The sequence below is a fragment of the Orbicella franksi genome, chromosome 15 (assembly GCF_964199315.1).
Source record: "Orbicella franksi chromosome 15, jaOrbFran1.1, whole genome shotgun sequence".
NCBI lineage: Eukaryota > Metazoa > Cnidaria > Anthozoa > Scleractinia > Merulinidae > Orbicella > Orbicella franksi.
In genome coordinates this window covers 642,549-660,158 of record NC_138159.1, presented here as the reverse complement: position 1 = coordinate 660,158, position 17,610 = coordinate 642,549, and the positions used below count along the sequence as shown (strand labels likewise).

Here is a 17,610-nt window from a genome sequence, read left to right as displayed (position 1 = left end):
ACATGTTTCACTTGATATATTTACATGTTTTTTACATGAAACCTCCAAAACATGTAAAAGGGGAAAAATCATGTAAATTAATCTTTACAGTCTCTTTTTGATTATTTACATGTTAATTACATGTTATTTACATACTCTGTAAATTTTCAACTTTTCCAGTGGTGAGCACGTCGTATTGCATCGCATCGCAAGTCAACGCAAGAGCAGGCAAGGCCTGGCCAAACGGAGTCGCAAGTGGACCCAAGTTTTCAACTTGCGTCTACTTGCGAGTCCGTTTGGCTAGGGCTTACTTCTCTATTAGGGATTTTCGCGCGCCTTTTTCCAAGACTAAATTTTCCGTCAAAATGTCAATGTTTGCAAAAGATCAGTCAAATGTTTCTTTCCGCGCGCTTTGCGTTCGATTTTCTTTCGACTTCAGGCTCGCGCAGTTACGTACAACAAGCGTCATAAAGGGAAATTCAGATTCAAACAAAAATTCTTGAGAGAAGTTGTACAACTGATTTGTCCGAGAAAAAAGTAATTTCACAGCTAAAATATGGGCGTCTGTTGTTCTACAACCGCAAAAGAAACAGGAGCATTGTCATCACGACACTTTGTTTCAGTTAATAGCTCGCCGAGTTTATTTCCAACTAAAAACGAATGCGAGCAAGATTCCGCGGTGGCGAGCCATGTTGAAGATACACGTTCACGCCTTGAAAAAGCTGTGGAGACGGCGAGTGTGGTAGATTTTAACGAAAAGTGCTCAATAAGTGCATTTATTGAGACTGGTGTAGATCCCACATGGGAGGCAAAACATCGCCCAGGAGAGCGGAAGGAAAGTTGGGAATGTCTGGTGCATAAGCCTCGCTGGAATACAGAATGGAGTGAAGAGTCGTCCACCGAAAATGAGGATGGAGACAACAACGTCATTGGATTGAAGCCTTGCTCCTCCGGTGCAATAAGACGACTTAAGAAAAAGGGCAGTACACGTCAGCCTAATTGCAAAGACGAGATCATACTGTGAGTGACTGACAAAATTGATAGAATTGTAGAGAAGGAGATTCCAGAAGTCCTAGATGAAACAACCACACTGGAAGAGAATATCAACCAACCTGCCGCGGAATCAAATGGAATCAACCTAATTGGTTCAAATGGGTCAAATTCACCCAGATACGGTGCGACACAGCGCTCATCCGCGAATACAAACAAAGCAGATAGCTCCCTGGCAGAGGATATCAACTACATCTTGGACGACGATTTACCTGCCGCGGAATCAAGTGGAATCAACCTAATTGGTTCAAATGGGTTAAATTCACCCAGATCCAGTGCAACACCGCCCTCATCATCGAAAACAAACAAGAAGAAAGCAGATAACTCCCTGGCAGAGGATATCGACTACATCTTGAACGATAACATGCCTCCCGCAGAATCTAACGGCCCATGTTTTCCCAGCTCCAACGTAATCCCAAGCTCATCCGCCACACGAAATGCGGCCAAGAAAGAAGATAACAACCCAAAAAGAGATATCCAGAACATCGTAAGTGATGGCAAACCTGATGCGAAATCAAAGGGGACAAGTCTATCCATCGCCCCTGGCTTAGCACCAGGCCCAAAAGCGATCTATGCCAAAAGGAAAAACAGGAAAATGGACAATAAAGAGCAGGTACTTGAAGTAGTATTAGGCTGTTTGTAAACAGTGACATTTGATGTAAAAGGCTCCTAGGAAAGTGTTATCATGGTTTTCTGGTCTTTTGGGTTTGGTATTTTATTGCTGTGCCGTTTTCAAGGTGCAATATTTGATATCTGCGGGGCCCTGGTTCAAGTCCTCTATCACAACCGTCCAGCACGCTCTTGGTGGTCCCAGAATCGACGCAGAGCTCCTTGTAAAAAGCCACATGGTTGGTGAATCCTACCAATTAAGATTTACCTTAAATTTGCAATATATTTTCTCTTTATCTGCAGTGACGAGAAAGAGCAATAAAAAGTAGATTAATTGACTGATTAACTAACTGAATGACACACTGACCGATCGACCCGCTAGCTAGCTGGTTGACTGGCTATCTGGCTGGCTGGCTTATCGACTGACTGATCGAAGAGAGTGACGAAGTTTTCGGACTGACGGACCTACTAAATGACTGACTGACTGACTGACTGACTGACGGACGGACGGACGGACGGACTGACAGACTGACTGACTGACTTACTAACTGATTATTTCCTTGTGAAAACCCGTTATTCGGTCGTTAAGAGCTGAATCAGTACCTGGCGGGGTTGAGCATTTGAGACGATGTTGAAAAGATCTTTCAGTTGTGTCTCAGATGGAACAAGGCCTCAATGTCCAGCTCCAAACATCAGAAAAACGGGCCTCAATACAGGGATATCTATTACAATGCATCAATAGTTTCAAAACTGTTGCAGATGCAGAATGATCCCTTTGCAAGTTTGAGCACGAAACAGCACGCCATGAATTATCCGATGAGGGAAGAGGAGGTCACAGAAGATGAGAAACTACCAAAAGGCATTGAATGTGTTTTGAAACACAGTGTCGCAAAAGCTGAATCAGGTGGGAAATCAACTGTGGTGCGTTGTCATCCTCGAAAAAGGCGCCGCGTAATAAGACAAAATCCACGAGGCAAAAAGACATAAGGGAGCAAGAGAAACTAGCAGACCATATCGACTATATCTTGAAGGACGATACTCCTGCAGCTGAAAAACAGGAGCAAATCTCCTCGGGTAAAATTTCGGCCTCTCTAAAACCACGTCTTTTCAAACAATCTTCCACAAGAGATAAAGGCATCACCGAGGAAGAAAGACTAGCAGACGATATCGAATACATCTTGAACGATAATATCCCTGCAGTTGAAACAAAGGAACAAGTTTCCTCCGCAACAGCTTTATCCTCGCAGAAAGCACGACGTGCCAAGGAAAAGTCCACAAGGGACAAGGACATCAGACAAGAAAAGAAACTGGCAGACGATATCGACAGCATCTTGAATGATGAAGTCACTGTAGCAGCATCACCGGGCAAGTGTCCTCCGGTAGATGTCCAACCACCAAGAAGGCACGGCCACCCAAGAAATCATCCACCGAGGAAAAAGAATTCAAAGACGACGAGGAACTAGTAAACAACATAGGTTTCTTCTTTAACCACGATAGTCCTCCAGCTAAATCACAGGGACAAATGTCCACTGTTGCAGTTTCATCCACGAAAAAGTCACATCGTGCAAAGAAATATTCCACAAGAGGAAACAAACTCACACATAATAAGAACATCGCAGCGAATGTCGACTATGTTTTGAAAGATGACACCCGAACAAATAAATCCAACCTCCAAATTTCCTCTGGCAAAGTGTCGCCCAAGAAAACAGTCTCTTGTCAGAAACATTATCAAGCAGGGGATAAACTTAATGGAAAAATCACATCAAATCCTACTGACCTGGTGCTTCCTAAAGAGGATTTTTCAAGGAAACGTTGTAAGCAGGCAGATGAGCAATTAGCAAGGGATATAGAGTATATTTTAAATGATGGCCCCTTCGCTGCTGAACCATATGAGACAATCTCTTCCAGTCCTTGCAGCCAAGCAAGGCCCAAGACAAGCAACCCTCAGCTTATGTTAGCGATAGATGTGGACAAGATCTTCGATCCCGCATCCATAACACCTGCTAATCAAGAAGAAGATATCGAAGCAGTCCAAGCTGCCTCAAATGAAACAACTTCGTCGAGTCCTGGAGCAGTTCTGAGCCCTCTAAAGAAGACCGGAGCGAGGATATCAAAGCATATGACGATTGCAGAAGAAGTGGCGAAAGACACTATTTTAAAATCGTCAATAATATCAACCAGCACGGTGTCGCTATCACAAAGCGATTTCCTATCGAGCTTGGGCACAGCAAAACACCAGAGACAACATTGTACGAAGAAAAATGAGAGCGTGGTAGACAAAGAAGGGTCAAAGGATAATACCTTAAAAGAAGACCATAATATTGCTCAATCTTTGGACCAATTTCTTGTACTACTAACCCATTACCTCGTTCGAAAACCAGTAAGCCAAAACGTGTGTTAACCATGAATATGAGCGACACCCAAGGTTTATCACCAACAGCTTCTAGTTATCACCCTCGTGCAGTGCCAAGCCCAAAACGAGACTGTTTTCAGAAACCAAGGCAAGCGACTTGCAAATCAGCCAAAGATAGATCTATGTAGGCTGCATCAAGTGGAATAATCCAGTCGACTGCTTACGCAACTCCATGTGCCAACAATGACGATGTTTCTTCAAAGAAATTCAACGATATTTTGATCCTGGGAGAAGTTGACTCCACTTAGCAATTGTCTTCAAATTTTCACACAGCGAGGCGGTCGCCAAAACTTTCACATCAGAACAAAAGCATGCAAAGGACACCATTACAGGGAAGAAGAGCAACGATAAGTTACAAGATAGTAAAGACGTGGCTTCAATCGGATGAAACGCGTCAAGTGCAAATACTGGTACTCAAATGAGAAAGAAGCGTCCCACGATACAACCCAAGGAAACAGACGAGACCAACTTGGACGAAATCATCAACGAGATTCTTGAAATTCCAGCAGCTGACTCTGGTGCTTCAGAGAAAGATCTGATGTTGCAACAAGTTTAAAGAATACGAATTCCTCGACACGGCCCTACAAGTCGAAGTCAACAGAGAAAATTAACTTGGACGAGGCTATCGACGAGATTTTAGAAATTCCAGCACTTGATTTTGACAGTAAACAAACAGCGACGCTAAGCAGTATAAGTAAACAAAGAAAGACAAACTCGAGAAAGAAAGTCACGGGTGAGTCACGTGGTATGGATACTAAGAAGCCTACCGCACAGACAAGTGTACCGGATATTGGATTCCCGGATGCTAAGGCTAGCGCTAGTTCGTCGAGTGTTGAAGCTATGAATTGCGACAGTGGTTGTTCCGTTGCCAGTGGAGATAACATGCGACCCATAGCGGCAGGATCTTTTAGAGTGAAGCCTATAGGATGCTCTGCTTCTTCAAATACAGTTAAGCTATCATCTTTCCATATCACTAGACAACAGCCATTGAAGGGAAAAAAAAGACTGCCAGCTATGCTGATCAAGGAAGAAAACGCCGAGCGAAAGCCGCGCATGAGAGCTTCTAGAAAGACCACTATACCATCGCTTGGAGGCTTGCAGGGCATGGCAACACACAGGAAAGCCGTTGTACTCGTGAACGGCGGAAACAGCACCAGAACCGGTCCTGGAATCTTTCATGAATGTGAGGAACTGGAACTGATGAAGCATATCGAGAAAGAATCGCGATGCTGCTGACTCAGTTTCAAAACGAAACGAAAAGATCAGACACTGAAAACTATTTTAATAGAGATACCTGTTTAACTCAAGCTATTTTATTTTATTTTTTCGCTTTGCTTTATTACTATGACATATGACATATTAATTTTATTTCAGCTGCAGGGCATTCATTTAACATTTAGTTTATGACAATCAACAAATTCTTGCGGTATTGGAATCAGTCTTAAAGAAACGGAGAGCGAGTTAACTTGGGGCGGGTCAACTTTAATCCTCCTTCCAATCACCCTTGTCCCCGATCCCCCTAATTGCTCCCACAATTTTTGAGACTTGTCCCACCTCCTCCTCAGTTCTTCTATGACTGAAGTCCAAATAGACCAGCTTGGATTTTAGAGTTGTGCTCCAAGACAAGAACTCAAAAGAGCTTCAGTACTCCAGATACCGCTCTAGGGCACCGAGAAAATTTGGTGATTGGTGATACTAGCTAGTTCACTTGCACAGCAGTTGACAACGTTTGTAGACCTAAAGGAACAACATTTGAAGCCAGATTTACGAATAGGAATCGTGCAAATAATCTAGTTCTTATCTACGGCTTTTTTTGTTACTGTGCACTTCTCAATTGAATTGGCTTTCTGCGAGAAGCGAAAAGTGTTTTTTGTTGTTGTTGTTTTTTTGCTTATTTCTTCATGCGGATGTTTCAAACTTTCCCAAAAGTGACTTTTCTCAGCATGTTTCCTCAATAACAACCCTTCAAGTTCATACTGTTCAATCTACCAACCTAGCAATGAACTCTCGTAAGCTATGCATAACTGTCTCGAATTCTCCCAACCCTCCTCGTGTTTAGATGAGGCTATGTAAACACGGAAAAAGTGCTCTATTGCTTAAATGTTACGCGATTGTTCCACGAGCAGGCGTTGGATGTGAGATGATAGATACGCAATGCCGAAGTGGCTATAATCATCTCATATTCAATGGCTCATACACCATGATGTCTAAGCCGATGAAATATACTTCCTTTTCCGCTATTTATTATTAGATATTCAATTCAGAGATTTGAAAAGTTTCTGGTTAATTTATACCTATTATGTTCTGAAGCTTGTTATACTTCCTATAAAAATAGATCCCTTGTTGTTGGTCTCTGGATATCACTTAATTTAATTTTGCCCCCAATCACGTGAATTCTCTTGAAATTTATCGATAGAATAAAATTGCCTAACTTCCTCAAAACCGAGGCGACTGAGCCGTAAAACTTTGAAATGACTCGAATTTCCGGAGATCGGCTCTTTTTGTTTTTGGAAAATGCATTTTTATCCTCTCGTTGCTTTAGAAGCTTTTGAGGGAGTTTTATTTCCTTTAGTATATTGATAACATGCAGTAAAGCGCCTTGAGTTCCAGTTGGGAATAGCTGTACTGCAATATATATTCGTGACGTCAACACATAAAGAGTGAGTTCGGAAAATAACATTGTTGCGAGCTACGTGCGTGATAGCAGGTAAACATTGTGATATTGCTTTTCGACTCAGCGGAAAATTACTGATTTGGAACTAAAGTCAACATATGAACAAGAAAAATGCAAATTTGAGGTCAAAATCGTCATTCAGATTTATGTAAAGTTTGCACTTTCTTAGCTTCTTCCAGCATCACACGGCAAGTTTGGTCAGAAATATCTGTTATTATAAGTGTAGCGTCGAATCATGGATTCAAAGACCTCATGTACAATCGTTTGCGGCATAATTGTATGTGCGATAATCTTCATATCGGCTATGGTGGGGACATCACTTCGCAAACTGGATACGGACGAAGGTAACGGTGGTATATAATACTCTGTACCGATTGTGTTTGCAAGGCTCTGCATATACGCGCCAAACTGCACACTCCTCGCACATATCTATGATTCACATGAGAGTTGATAGCCTTTAGGAAGCCAGTCGCTTAGCAAACTTTACCTGATTTTCATTGCTAGAATGGGCTTCCTGCTTATACCAGGCCGATGTGACTTAAAGTGAGCCAGTTCTTTTACGGCTTCGCTCGTGTGTGGTAGTCAAAGAGGAAATCATTGCTTCGCCTGCGACGCTGCATGCCAAACAAGTAATGGCGCGCGAAGGTTTCAATGAATCAACGCAACCCATAGTATTCCTTCAATGTGCTATAACATTAAAAAAACACGGTTTGGGTTAACAACAGGAAATGTCAAAAAGATTCAATAATGTTGGGATGTTACAAGCTTGTTAACAAGTTTAAGAATGAATATTTGTTAACGCAATAGCTGCGTTAGAGAAATAGAAGATCTGAGCATGCGTTTTGAAAAAATACGACACCTTTGTTTGCTTGTTTACAAGATATCCTGGAGGAGCGGTGATCGCTCGCCTTCGGATCGAGCGGTCTGAGTTCGTGCCCTGGTCGGTGACATTGCGTTGTGTTTTGGGGTAAACCACTTTACTTCTACATTACCTCCACCCACTGTGACCCAGGTGTATAATTGGGAACTGGTGAATTTAATGTTGACAAGTAACCCTACGATGGACTACCATCCCATCCAGGGAGAAGTCGTGACGGGACGCAGGGAACTTCTACTGTAAGTACCGCAGAGAAATGGTAGGAAATTTTCCTAGCATTCCTTACATACTCTCACTAGGGTTCTTCGTCTTGTGGCCAGGGAAGGCGTCATAATCTGTTTCAGTGACATGCCAAACTTTAGAATGACACAAACTTTAGAATGAAGTCACGATATTAATAGTGCTTTAAAAGTAAATAGTGCGTTCGAGTCATTCCCGATGCTTTCAAATGATGGCGGACTCCACCGACGCCAATAGTCTGGAACAAAACAAGGTCATTATATTTCGGATCACGTCTAAACAGACGTGAAGAAAGACTTGGGCAGGAAAAAAAACGTGAGCGGACGAAACCGGGAAATGCCGATAAATCAAGTAATCCCGCAATGATGAACGAATAACACAACATGAGCCTTCCTCTGCTTCTCCCCCTGAACCAAGTTCAGATCTACGAACTGAACTTAAAGATACCAAAGTGCATACGAATGGATGTTGAGCGTGGCGAGCAGACGTAAATGACGTAAAACAAACCCCGCAAGTAACAAAAAGGTACTAGCAGGACCTTGTCTTCAAATTAAAATTACTAAAATTGACAACTTTGCATCATTTTTAACAGGAACGCATAAAAAAAACCTTTAATCATATTGAAATTAAAAACTCGACCAAAGCAGTTAAGTATTTATAAAGCAGACTAACGTAGCAGTGCATCATGAACAGTAAAATAGTTTAAGGTATCTTAAATCACGGTCTACATATAAAGTGCCCACCCACGTGCCAGCAACATAAATTTGAACTGGATTGAAGAATTTCTAAACGATTTATAAGAACTCGGTGTTTTTACGAATTACACCCACAGCCTCAGAGGAATGCAGCCCTGTTCTCATAGAATTTAAAACAAACAAAGAAAAAAGAGATAATTACAGTAGAATTCATTTGCGTCCCCTCGTGGGGTGAGAGATTCTCGCCCATATCAACTTTCTTTTCTCTCGCAAGTTCTCACGCGTTTAGAGATGCGCCACACTCGCGCTTTAGGTGCGGGGACCCAACCAGTGCTTACCTACCAATTTAAAGATGCTACTTTTAGCTCTCCCCCAAATCTACACACGTGTATTTCACTTGTGGAAGTCTATCGATTTGGACAGTGCTTGGGTGAGAGATTCTCGCCACTATCAACTTTCTTTTCTCTCGTAAGTTCTTGCGCGTTTAGAGATGCGCAACACTCGCGTTTTAGGCGCGGGGATCCCAACCAATGCTTACCTAACTTTTTAAAGATGCTACTTTTATCCCTCCCTCAAATCTACACACAAGTGTTTCACTTGTGGAAGTCTTTGGTTTTGGACAGTGCTTGGGTGAGAGATTCTCGGCCATATCAACTTTCTTTTCTCTCGTAAGATTTTGCGCGTATTTCACCTGTGGAAGTCTGTCGCTTTGGGCAATGCTTGGGTTAAAGATTTTCGCCCATTTATATCTTTTTTTCACTCGCGTGTTTTCGGGCGGTTAGCCCATGCGGCACACTCGCGTTTTTTGTGGGGATCTCAAACTATGCTTACATGGCTCTTTGAAAATGCTAGTTTTGGCCCTCCCCCATATCAACACAAGTTTATTTCAGGTGTGGAAGTCTATCGATCTGGACAGTGCATGGGTTAGATATTCTTTCCCATGTCAATTTTCTTTTTTCCTGCGTGTTCTCGCGCGTTTAGAGATTCGCCACACCCGCGTTTCAGGTGCGGGGATCCCAACCAATGCTTACCAAACTTTTTAAACATGCTACTTTTAGCCCTGCCCCAAATCAGCTCACGTGTATTTCACTTGTGGAAAACTATCGATTTGCACAGGTCGGATATTCTCGCCCATATAAACTTTCTTTTCTCTCGTAAGTTCTCGCGGGTTTAGAGATGCGCCACACTCATGTTTTAAGTGTGGGGATCCCAACCAATGCTTACCTTACTTTTTGAAAGAGCTACTTTTAGCCCTCCCCCAAATCTACACACGTGTATTTCACTTGTAGAAGTCTATCGATTTGGACAGTGTTTTGGTTGGAGATTCTCGCCCATATCAGTTTTTTTTCCTCTCGTAAGTCCTTTGCGCGTTTAGAGATGCGCCACACTCGCGTTTTAGGTGCGGGAATCCCAACCAATGCTTACCTAACTTTTTAAAGATGCTACTTTTACCCCTCCCCCAAATCTACACACGTGTATTTTACTTGTGGAAGTCTATTGATTGGACAGTGCTTGGGTAAGAGATTCTCGCCTATATCAACTTTCTTTTCGCTTGTAAGTTCTCGCGCGTTGACAGATGCACCACACTTCCACAAGTGAAATACACGTGTGTAGATTTGGGAAAGGGCTAAAAGTAGCATCTTTTAAAAGTTAAGTAAACATTGGTTGGGATCCCCGCACCTAAAACGCGAGTGTAGCCTACGTCTAAACGAGCGAGAAAGTTAATATGGCGAGAATCTCTCACCCAAGCAGCGTCCAAAAAGATATACTTCCACAAGTAAAATACACGTCTGTAGATTTGGGGCAGGGCTGAAAGTAGCATCTTTAAAAAGTTAGGTAAGCATTGGTTGGGATTAACGCACCTAAAACGCGAGTGTGGCGCTTCTCTAAACGTGCGAGAACTTACGAGAGAAAAGAAAGTTGATAGGGGCGAGAATCTCCCACCCACAAGCACTGTCCAAATCGATAGACTTTAACAAGTGCAATACATGTGTGTAGATTTGGGGGAGGGCTTAAAGTAACTCTTTAAAAGGTCAGATAAGCATTGGTTGGGATTCCTGCACCTAAAACGCGAGTGTGGCTTATCTCTAAAAGCGCGAGAACTTACGAGAGAAAAGAAAGTTGTTATGAGTGGGAATTTCAAACCCAAACACTGTGCTAATCGATAGTTTTCTACAAGTGAGATACACGTGTGTAGATTTGGGAGAGGGCTAAAAGCAGCATCTTTAAAAACTTAAGTAAGCATTTTTTAGCATCCCCAGACCTAAAACGCGAGTGTGGCGCATCTCTAAAAGCGCGAGAACTTACGAGAGAAAAGAAAGTTGATATGGGTGGGAATTTCCAACCCAAACACTCTGCTAATCGATAGTTTTCCACAAGTGAAATACACGTTTGTAGATTTGGGGGAGGGCTAAAAGCAGCATCTTTAAAAAGTTAGGTAAGCATTGGTTGGGATCCCCACACCTAAAACGCGAGTGTGGCGCATCTCTAAACGCACGAGAAGTTACGAGAGAAAAGGAAGTTGATAGGGGCGAGAATCTCCTACGCAAGCACTGTCCAAATTGATAGACTTCAAGAAGTGAAATACACGTGTGTAGATTTGGAAAAGGGCTAAAAGTAGCATCTTTAAAAGGTTAGGTAAGCATTAAACTATTTTTACTGTTCATGATGCACTGCTACGTTAGTCTGCTTTATAAATATTTAACTGCTCTGGTCGAGTTTTTAATTTGAATATGATTAAACGTTCTTTTTATGCGTTCCTGTTAATAATGATGAAAAGTTGTCAATTTTAGTAATTTCAATTTCAAGAAAAGTTCCTGTTAGTACCTTGTTGTTACTTGATGAAAATTTTTGCGGGGTTTATTTTACCAGGGCGCTTCATGACGCCTCTTGGAATAAGCTATACCATCCCTAGTTGAATCGTCATCAGTTTATCGTACGTTATTCAGGTTATTAATTGGAAAAATAATTATACTTTTGAACCTTAGTTCCTCTATTTTCAGGGGAGGGGGATGGGCTCACTTCTTTCGGAGGTCGTTACTTACGGACTTTTACGATTCGTTGCGTGTACGAGCCATTGGCTAAGCGATTGGCCAAGCCATTGGTAGCCGTGCATGGTCTAATAAAGCACTGACAATCTATCTTAGCTCCATGAACTAAGTTTCTTCTCGCGCTTTGTTTTTTGGCCCTCGGCTGTGTAATTGTGCGATATTTTCTACACAATAACTTTAATATCCGCACATGATAATACTGCACGAGGCTCCCACTGCCAACGACATACTCAGACAAGTATTCCAGATCATCTGGGTTTTTATTCCTTAAAATCTGTGTTAGATTGATTAATCGAACGCTCCTTTACGCCCAGACAAGCATCTCGATGCAAGCTCAGAGTTTATTGGGATGGCTTTCATTGGGGAAACAAGACATTTACGTTTGCTCGCCGCGCTCAACATCCATTCGTAGGCACTTTGGTATCTTTAAGTTCAGTTCGTAGATCTGAACTTGGTTCAGGGGGAGAAGCAGAGGAAGGTTCATGCTGTGTTATTCGTTCATCATTGCGGGATTACTTGATTTATCGGCATTTCCCGGTTTTGTCCGCTCGTGTTTTTTTTCCTGCCCAAGTCTTTCTTCACGTGTGTTTAGACGTGATCCGATATATAATGAGCTTTTTTTGTTCCATAATATTGGCGTCGGTGGAGTCCGCCATCATTTGAAAGCATCGGGAATGACTCGAACGCACTATTTACTTTTAAAGCACTATTAATATCGTGACTCTATTTTAAAGCTTGTCTCATATTCCATCGGCCCTTTAGGGTTTATTTTTTTATTTGATATCATCGACATGTCACTGAAACAGATTATGACGTCCTTCCCTGGCCGCAAGACGAAGAACCCTAGTGAGAGTATGTAAGGAATGCTAGGAAAATTTCCTACCATTTCTCTGCGGTACTTACAGTAGACGCCCCGTGCGCTCCGTCATGGAAATACACCTTATCGCTCCATGCTACTGAAACCAGGATAAGCACCGGTCTGATAGGCCACTTGGCTCGTATGCAGACTTAACATTACCTTATTTTCATGTGGTACTGTTTATTATGCTGTACAATGTGCTTCTCGCTTTTAAGGCTGTGGATGAAACCCTAGTGTGTGACCATTCAAATGAAAGCTACTGCGCAGTACTTCAGGCATGTAGTACTGTTTATAATAGTGTGCATGTACAAGGTGGTTCTAACTTTTATGTCTGTGGATGAAACCCTAGTGTGTGACCATTCAAGTAAAAGCTACTGAGCAGTACCTTCTTGTGGTACTGTTTATTTTGCTGTACAAGGTGGTTTTATGGATGCAGTGAAATCCGGTAATTGAAACATACTCTGTTTTATTATCAGTGGGTGTAGCCTACAATATCCATCAAAAAACACTGTCAAGTACCGTGAAGCGGGAAGGTCTCCACGCAGGCGCACCAGGTTACAAATTCATCATTTTCAAGAGTGTGTTCCAGACCATTACATATCCTGCGCTGAAGTGCTTTAACAAAGATGGCGTTCTAATCGAGCTTAACATCAAGCTTCAGTACCGAGCCCGACCTAATAACATCGTAGAGATCATAAAGCAGTTTAAGGACAGCGAAGATTATCTGGATATTCTCAAGTAAGACATTCAGTTTATGACAATCAACAAATTCTTGCGGTATTGGAATCAGTCTTAAAGGAACGGAGAGCGAGTGAATTATCGGGATTTACCTGCACGAGTTCACTAACACTGAACAAGAAATTTCCATGCCGCACGAGGCTTAAGGGTATAGGGGGTATAAGGGTATAAGGGTATAAGGGGTATAAGGGTATAAGGGGTATAAGGGTATAAAGGGTATAAGGGGTATAAGGGTATAAGGGTATAAAGGGTATAAGAGTATAAGGGTATAAGGGTATAAAGGGTATAAGAGTATAAGGGGTATAAGGGTTTAAGGGTATAAGGGGTATAAGGGTATAAAGGGTATAAGGGGTATAAGGGTATAAGGGTATAAAGGGTATAAGAGTATAAGGGTATAAGGGTATAAAGGGTATAAGAGTATAAGGGGTATAAGGGTTTAAGGGTATAAGAGTATAAGGGGTATAAGGGTTTAAGGGTATAAGAGTATAAGGGTATAACGGTGTAAGGGTATAAGGGGTATAAGGGTATAAGGGGTATAAGGGTATAAGGGGTATAAGGGTATAAGGGGTATAAGGGTATAAGGGGTATAAGGGTATAAGGTGTATAAGGGTATAAGGATATAAAGGGTATAAGAGTATAAGGGTATAACGGTGTAAGGGTATAAGGTGTATAAGGGTATAAGGGGTATAAGGGGTATAAGGGGTATAAGGGTATAAGGTGTATAAGGGTATAAGGGGTATAAGGGTATAAGGGGTATAAGGGTATAAGGTGTATAAGGGTATAAGGGGTATAAGGGTATAAGGGTATAAGGGTATAAAGGGTATAAGAGTATAAGGGTATAAGGGTATAAGGGTATAAGAGTATAAGGGTATAAGAGTATAAGGGTATAAGGGTATAACGGTGTAAGGGTATAAGGTGTATAAGGGTATAAGGGGTATAAGGGTATAAGGGGTATAAGAGTATAAGGGGTATAAGGGTTTAAGGGTATAAGAGTATAAGGGGTATAAGGGTTTAAGGGTATAAGAGTATAAGGGGTATAAGGTGTATAAGGGTATAAGGGGTATAAGAGTATAAGGGGTATAAGGGTTTAAGGGTATAAGAGTATAAGGGGTATAAGGGTTTAAGGGTATAAGGGTATAAGGGGTATAAGGTGTACAAGGGTATAAGGGGTATAAGAGTATAAGGGGTATAAGGGTATAAGGGGTATAAGGGTATAAGGGGTATAAGGGTATAAGGGGTATAAGGGTATAAGGGGTATAAGGGTATAAGGGTTTAAGGGTATAAGAGTATAAGGGTATAACGGTGTAAGGGTATAAGGGGTATAAGGGTATAAGGGGTATAAGGGTATAAGGGGTATAAGGGTATAAGGGGTATAAGGGTATAAGGGTTTAAGGGTATAAGAGTATAAGGGTATAACGGTGTAAGGGTATAAGGGGTATAAGGGTACAAGGGGTATAAGGGTATAAGGGGTATAAGGGTATAAGGGGTATAAGGGTTTAAGGGTATAAGGGTTTCAGGGTGTTGGGGGTATAAGGGTATAAGGGTATAAAGGTATAATGAGGGTTTAAGGGGTTTCAGGGTATAAGGGTATAAGAGGTATAAGGGTATATGGGTATAAGGGTATAAGGGTTTGAGGATATAAGGGTATAAGGGTATAGGGGTATAAGAAGTATAAGGGTATAAGGATGTAAGGGTATAAGGGTTTAAGGGTATAAGTGTATAAACCTTTATACCCTTATACCCTTATACCCTTATGCCCTTATACCCCTTATACCTCTTGTACCTTTATAGCCCTTATACTCTTATACCCTTACACTTTTATACCCGTTATACCTCTTAAACCCTTATACCCTTAACCCTCGAGCGGTATTGAACTTTCTCTTTCATTGTTAGTGAACTCGTGCAGGTAAATCCCGATAATTCACTCGCTGAGTTCGTTAACCTGCAGTTATTTCATACTTTTAGGAGCATTGGCGAGTCCTCTATACATGATGCCTGTAGCGGCTTTAACACAACTCAGCTGCAGTCACAACGAGCCTCGTTTCAGGACCTCGTCCGAAATACCCTGGGACGGCGATTTTCTACCTTGTGGGCTGACGTGGAAGATCTTCAGGTAATGACGGGACAATCCAGTGATAATAAATGAAGTAGAATATGGCGTAAGCCTATCAGATGGCCTGGGTAATATTGCACTTGGTATGATACTGTTTTAAGCGTGACAAGAAAAGTTGTTATTAAGTTTTATCTAACTTTCAGCTGGCTTTTTGTCACTAAACGTTGGAACGAAAGAGGCGACCAAGGAAAGACAACAGAGGACTGGAACGGAGTAAATGAAGCTGTGCTTCACCCACTCTCCTCAGTCCCCCTCTCGCTTTCTCCGTTCTCTAAGTAAACTCTCTTTTCTTAACGTCGTTTCTTCCATTGTCTTACTTAGGTTCAAAACATAAAGCGACCGGAAACATACGAAGAGGTTGTAAGAAACAAGGAGGCCGCGAAAGAAAACATCAAGGTTGCTGAAAGCCAGCGCCCGCGGCTATTGGTTGAGGCGAAGACAGATAGAGAGGAAGCGCTTGCGCAGGCACAGATTACAATCCAGCGCGCGGAATCCGCGGCCAGGGTGCTTTTATCCAAAGCTCGCGCTGAGGCGGAGAGTATCCGAGCAGCTTACGAAGCCGAGGCTCAGGCATTCCTGAAACTAAAGCAAGACAGTCTGAACACCACTGCTGGCTTGTTGTCATATATGGGAGTGAGGGCAATTTCAGAGAACAACAAGACTGTCAATGTCGCCATTGATGCTCCCGCCAAAACCAAGTACACCTACATTTAAATTGGGAGCGTAGAGGGATTGGAAGCGACCATTCGCACCACTTTTTACTCTGGTCTACTCTCGGTATCTTTCTTTCGCTGCTATTATTAAGTAGACCTCCAGCCATTTCATACTATTGTAAAGTATTGTACGATAGTTCAGCTAATCAGATTGTAACATTAACATATTGTGGATGTTTTCCCAACTCAAGTTGTTTAATTGTTTTCGTTAGGAAAATTAAAATGCAGAGCTAGAACTGGAAGTGTCACGTCTTCTCCAGGTCATAGTGCCTTAAACACATTCGTAAAGTTTAATCTTTGCGATCATATTTCGTCTCCATCATCAGCCCGTTGCCTTTCTCTGTCAATGTGCATTCTCGCTCCCAGAGCTAAACGCTTTTCTATCAAAGGGTCTGGGAACGAGAATGATTGGTTTTATGGCCGACGGTCGTTCGCCGTCCTGAGATTTTTTTGCTTTCTTTCTCATGCTTCTATTGCGACTTAGTTTGCCCCTATTGATGTAGCGTGAACTATTGCAATACTCAGCAGGGTATTCAAAATTAACATAAAACCGAGCAGAATAACTGTAGTAAAACCATAATTGCGGGCATAACCGTCACTTTTTTTGTGTTTTTACTGACGAGCACTGCAGCAGAGCAGTTTGCCAGTAGAGTTTATCCCAGCGTGTCTAAAGTTGCCTGGTAGCATTGTCTGCTTTTGTTCCATGTGTTCTTCACCTTGAAAAACAAAATTCAAGTTTAATCCGACATTTTGTGAACATCCGCGAGGTGCGAAACGTTACCATTTTTTTTTCAAAGTTATCAGCCAATCAAAGAGCGGAAAAACCACACGTGCAATCTTCTGCACCATGTGGCTTTTTCCGGCGTCTCCGCCTTCCAGACTATAAACTTGTTTGTGATTGGCCCAGCCGACAATAGCAAAATAAACAGTTAGCTGTCTGTTGAAAATCGAACAATGTTCCGGAATAAAGTTTTGATGGAACGTTCCATCAAAACTTTATCCTGCGTCAACGCGACGGTTGAATACATTCCAAGAAAGATCTGACGCTATTTAAACAACATATGTTTACTGATTTCTCGCCCTAGGCGATGCAGACAACTCCAGGAGTTAGCCAATCTGTTCACTGTTATCACTGTCTGATATTTTCACGCGATTTGTTAGTTTTGTATAATCAGTAACGACTTTTGCACGAGGTAAACTAATCAACTGACACACAGTATTGTCTCACGCGGCTTGCAGCTAGTGTTGGCTTCTGCGGAAATAACTGAAAGTGCAGTCTTTGATTTACATATACCGCGTAAGCATTTTTTAAAATAAATCTAGCACTCATGAAATGTACCCAGTTACTAAATGTTCACAGCAGTTTTATTGAAACGCTAGACCTAAACACGTGACACTCCTCGCGTTTGAACTGTACGTTTGAGAGGGGAAGTAAATAACTTGTAAATATTCGTTAGGGTTAGAGGTTTTTAAGCCTGATCAACATGATATTTTCTGCGGTAGGGCCACAAGCTTGTTATTAATCAAAACTTCATTAACTCAGACCATTACTTGGGAAAACATGCCGTTGGGGTTTAACACTAACTCAGATTTAATGGAG

At 41.9% G+C, this 17,610-nt stretch overlaps 1 protein-coding gene across 1 annotated transcript; it reads left to right on the top strand.

The window, feature by feature from the left end:
- Nucleotides 1-6,754: 6,754 nt before the first annotated feature.
- LOC145469842 (uncharacterized) lies at nt 6,755-17,117 on the top strand. The gene is made up of 4 exons (XM_081453646.1): nt 6,755-7,069; nt 12,923-13,184; nt 15,150-15,297; nt 15,619-17,117. The coding sequence occupies exons 1-4, from the start codon at nt 6,961-6,963 to the stop codon at nt 16,009-16,011; spliced, it is 912 nt and encodes a 303-aa protein (XP_081309772.1). The 5' UTR covers nt 6,755-6,960; the 3' UTR covers nt 16,012-17,117.
- The last annotated feature ends 493 nt before the right edge of the window (nt 17,118-17,610 follow it).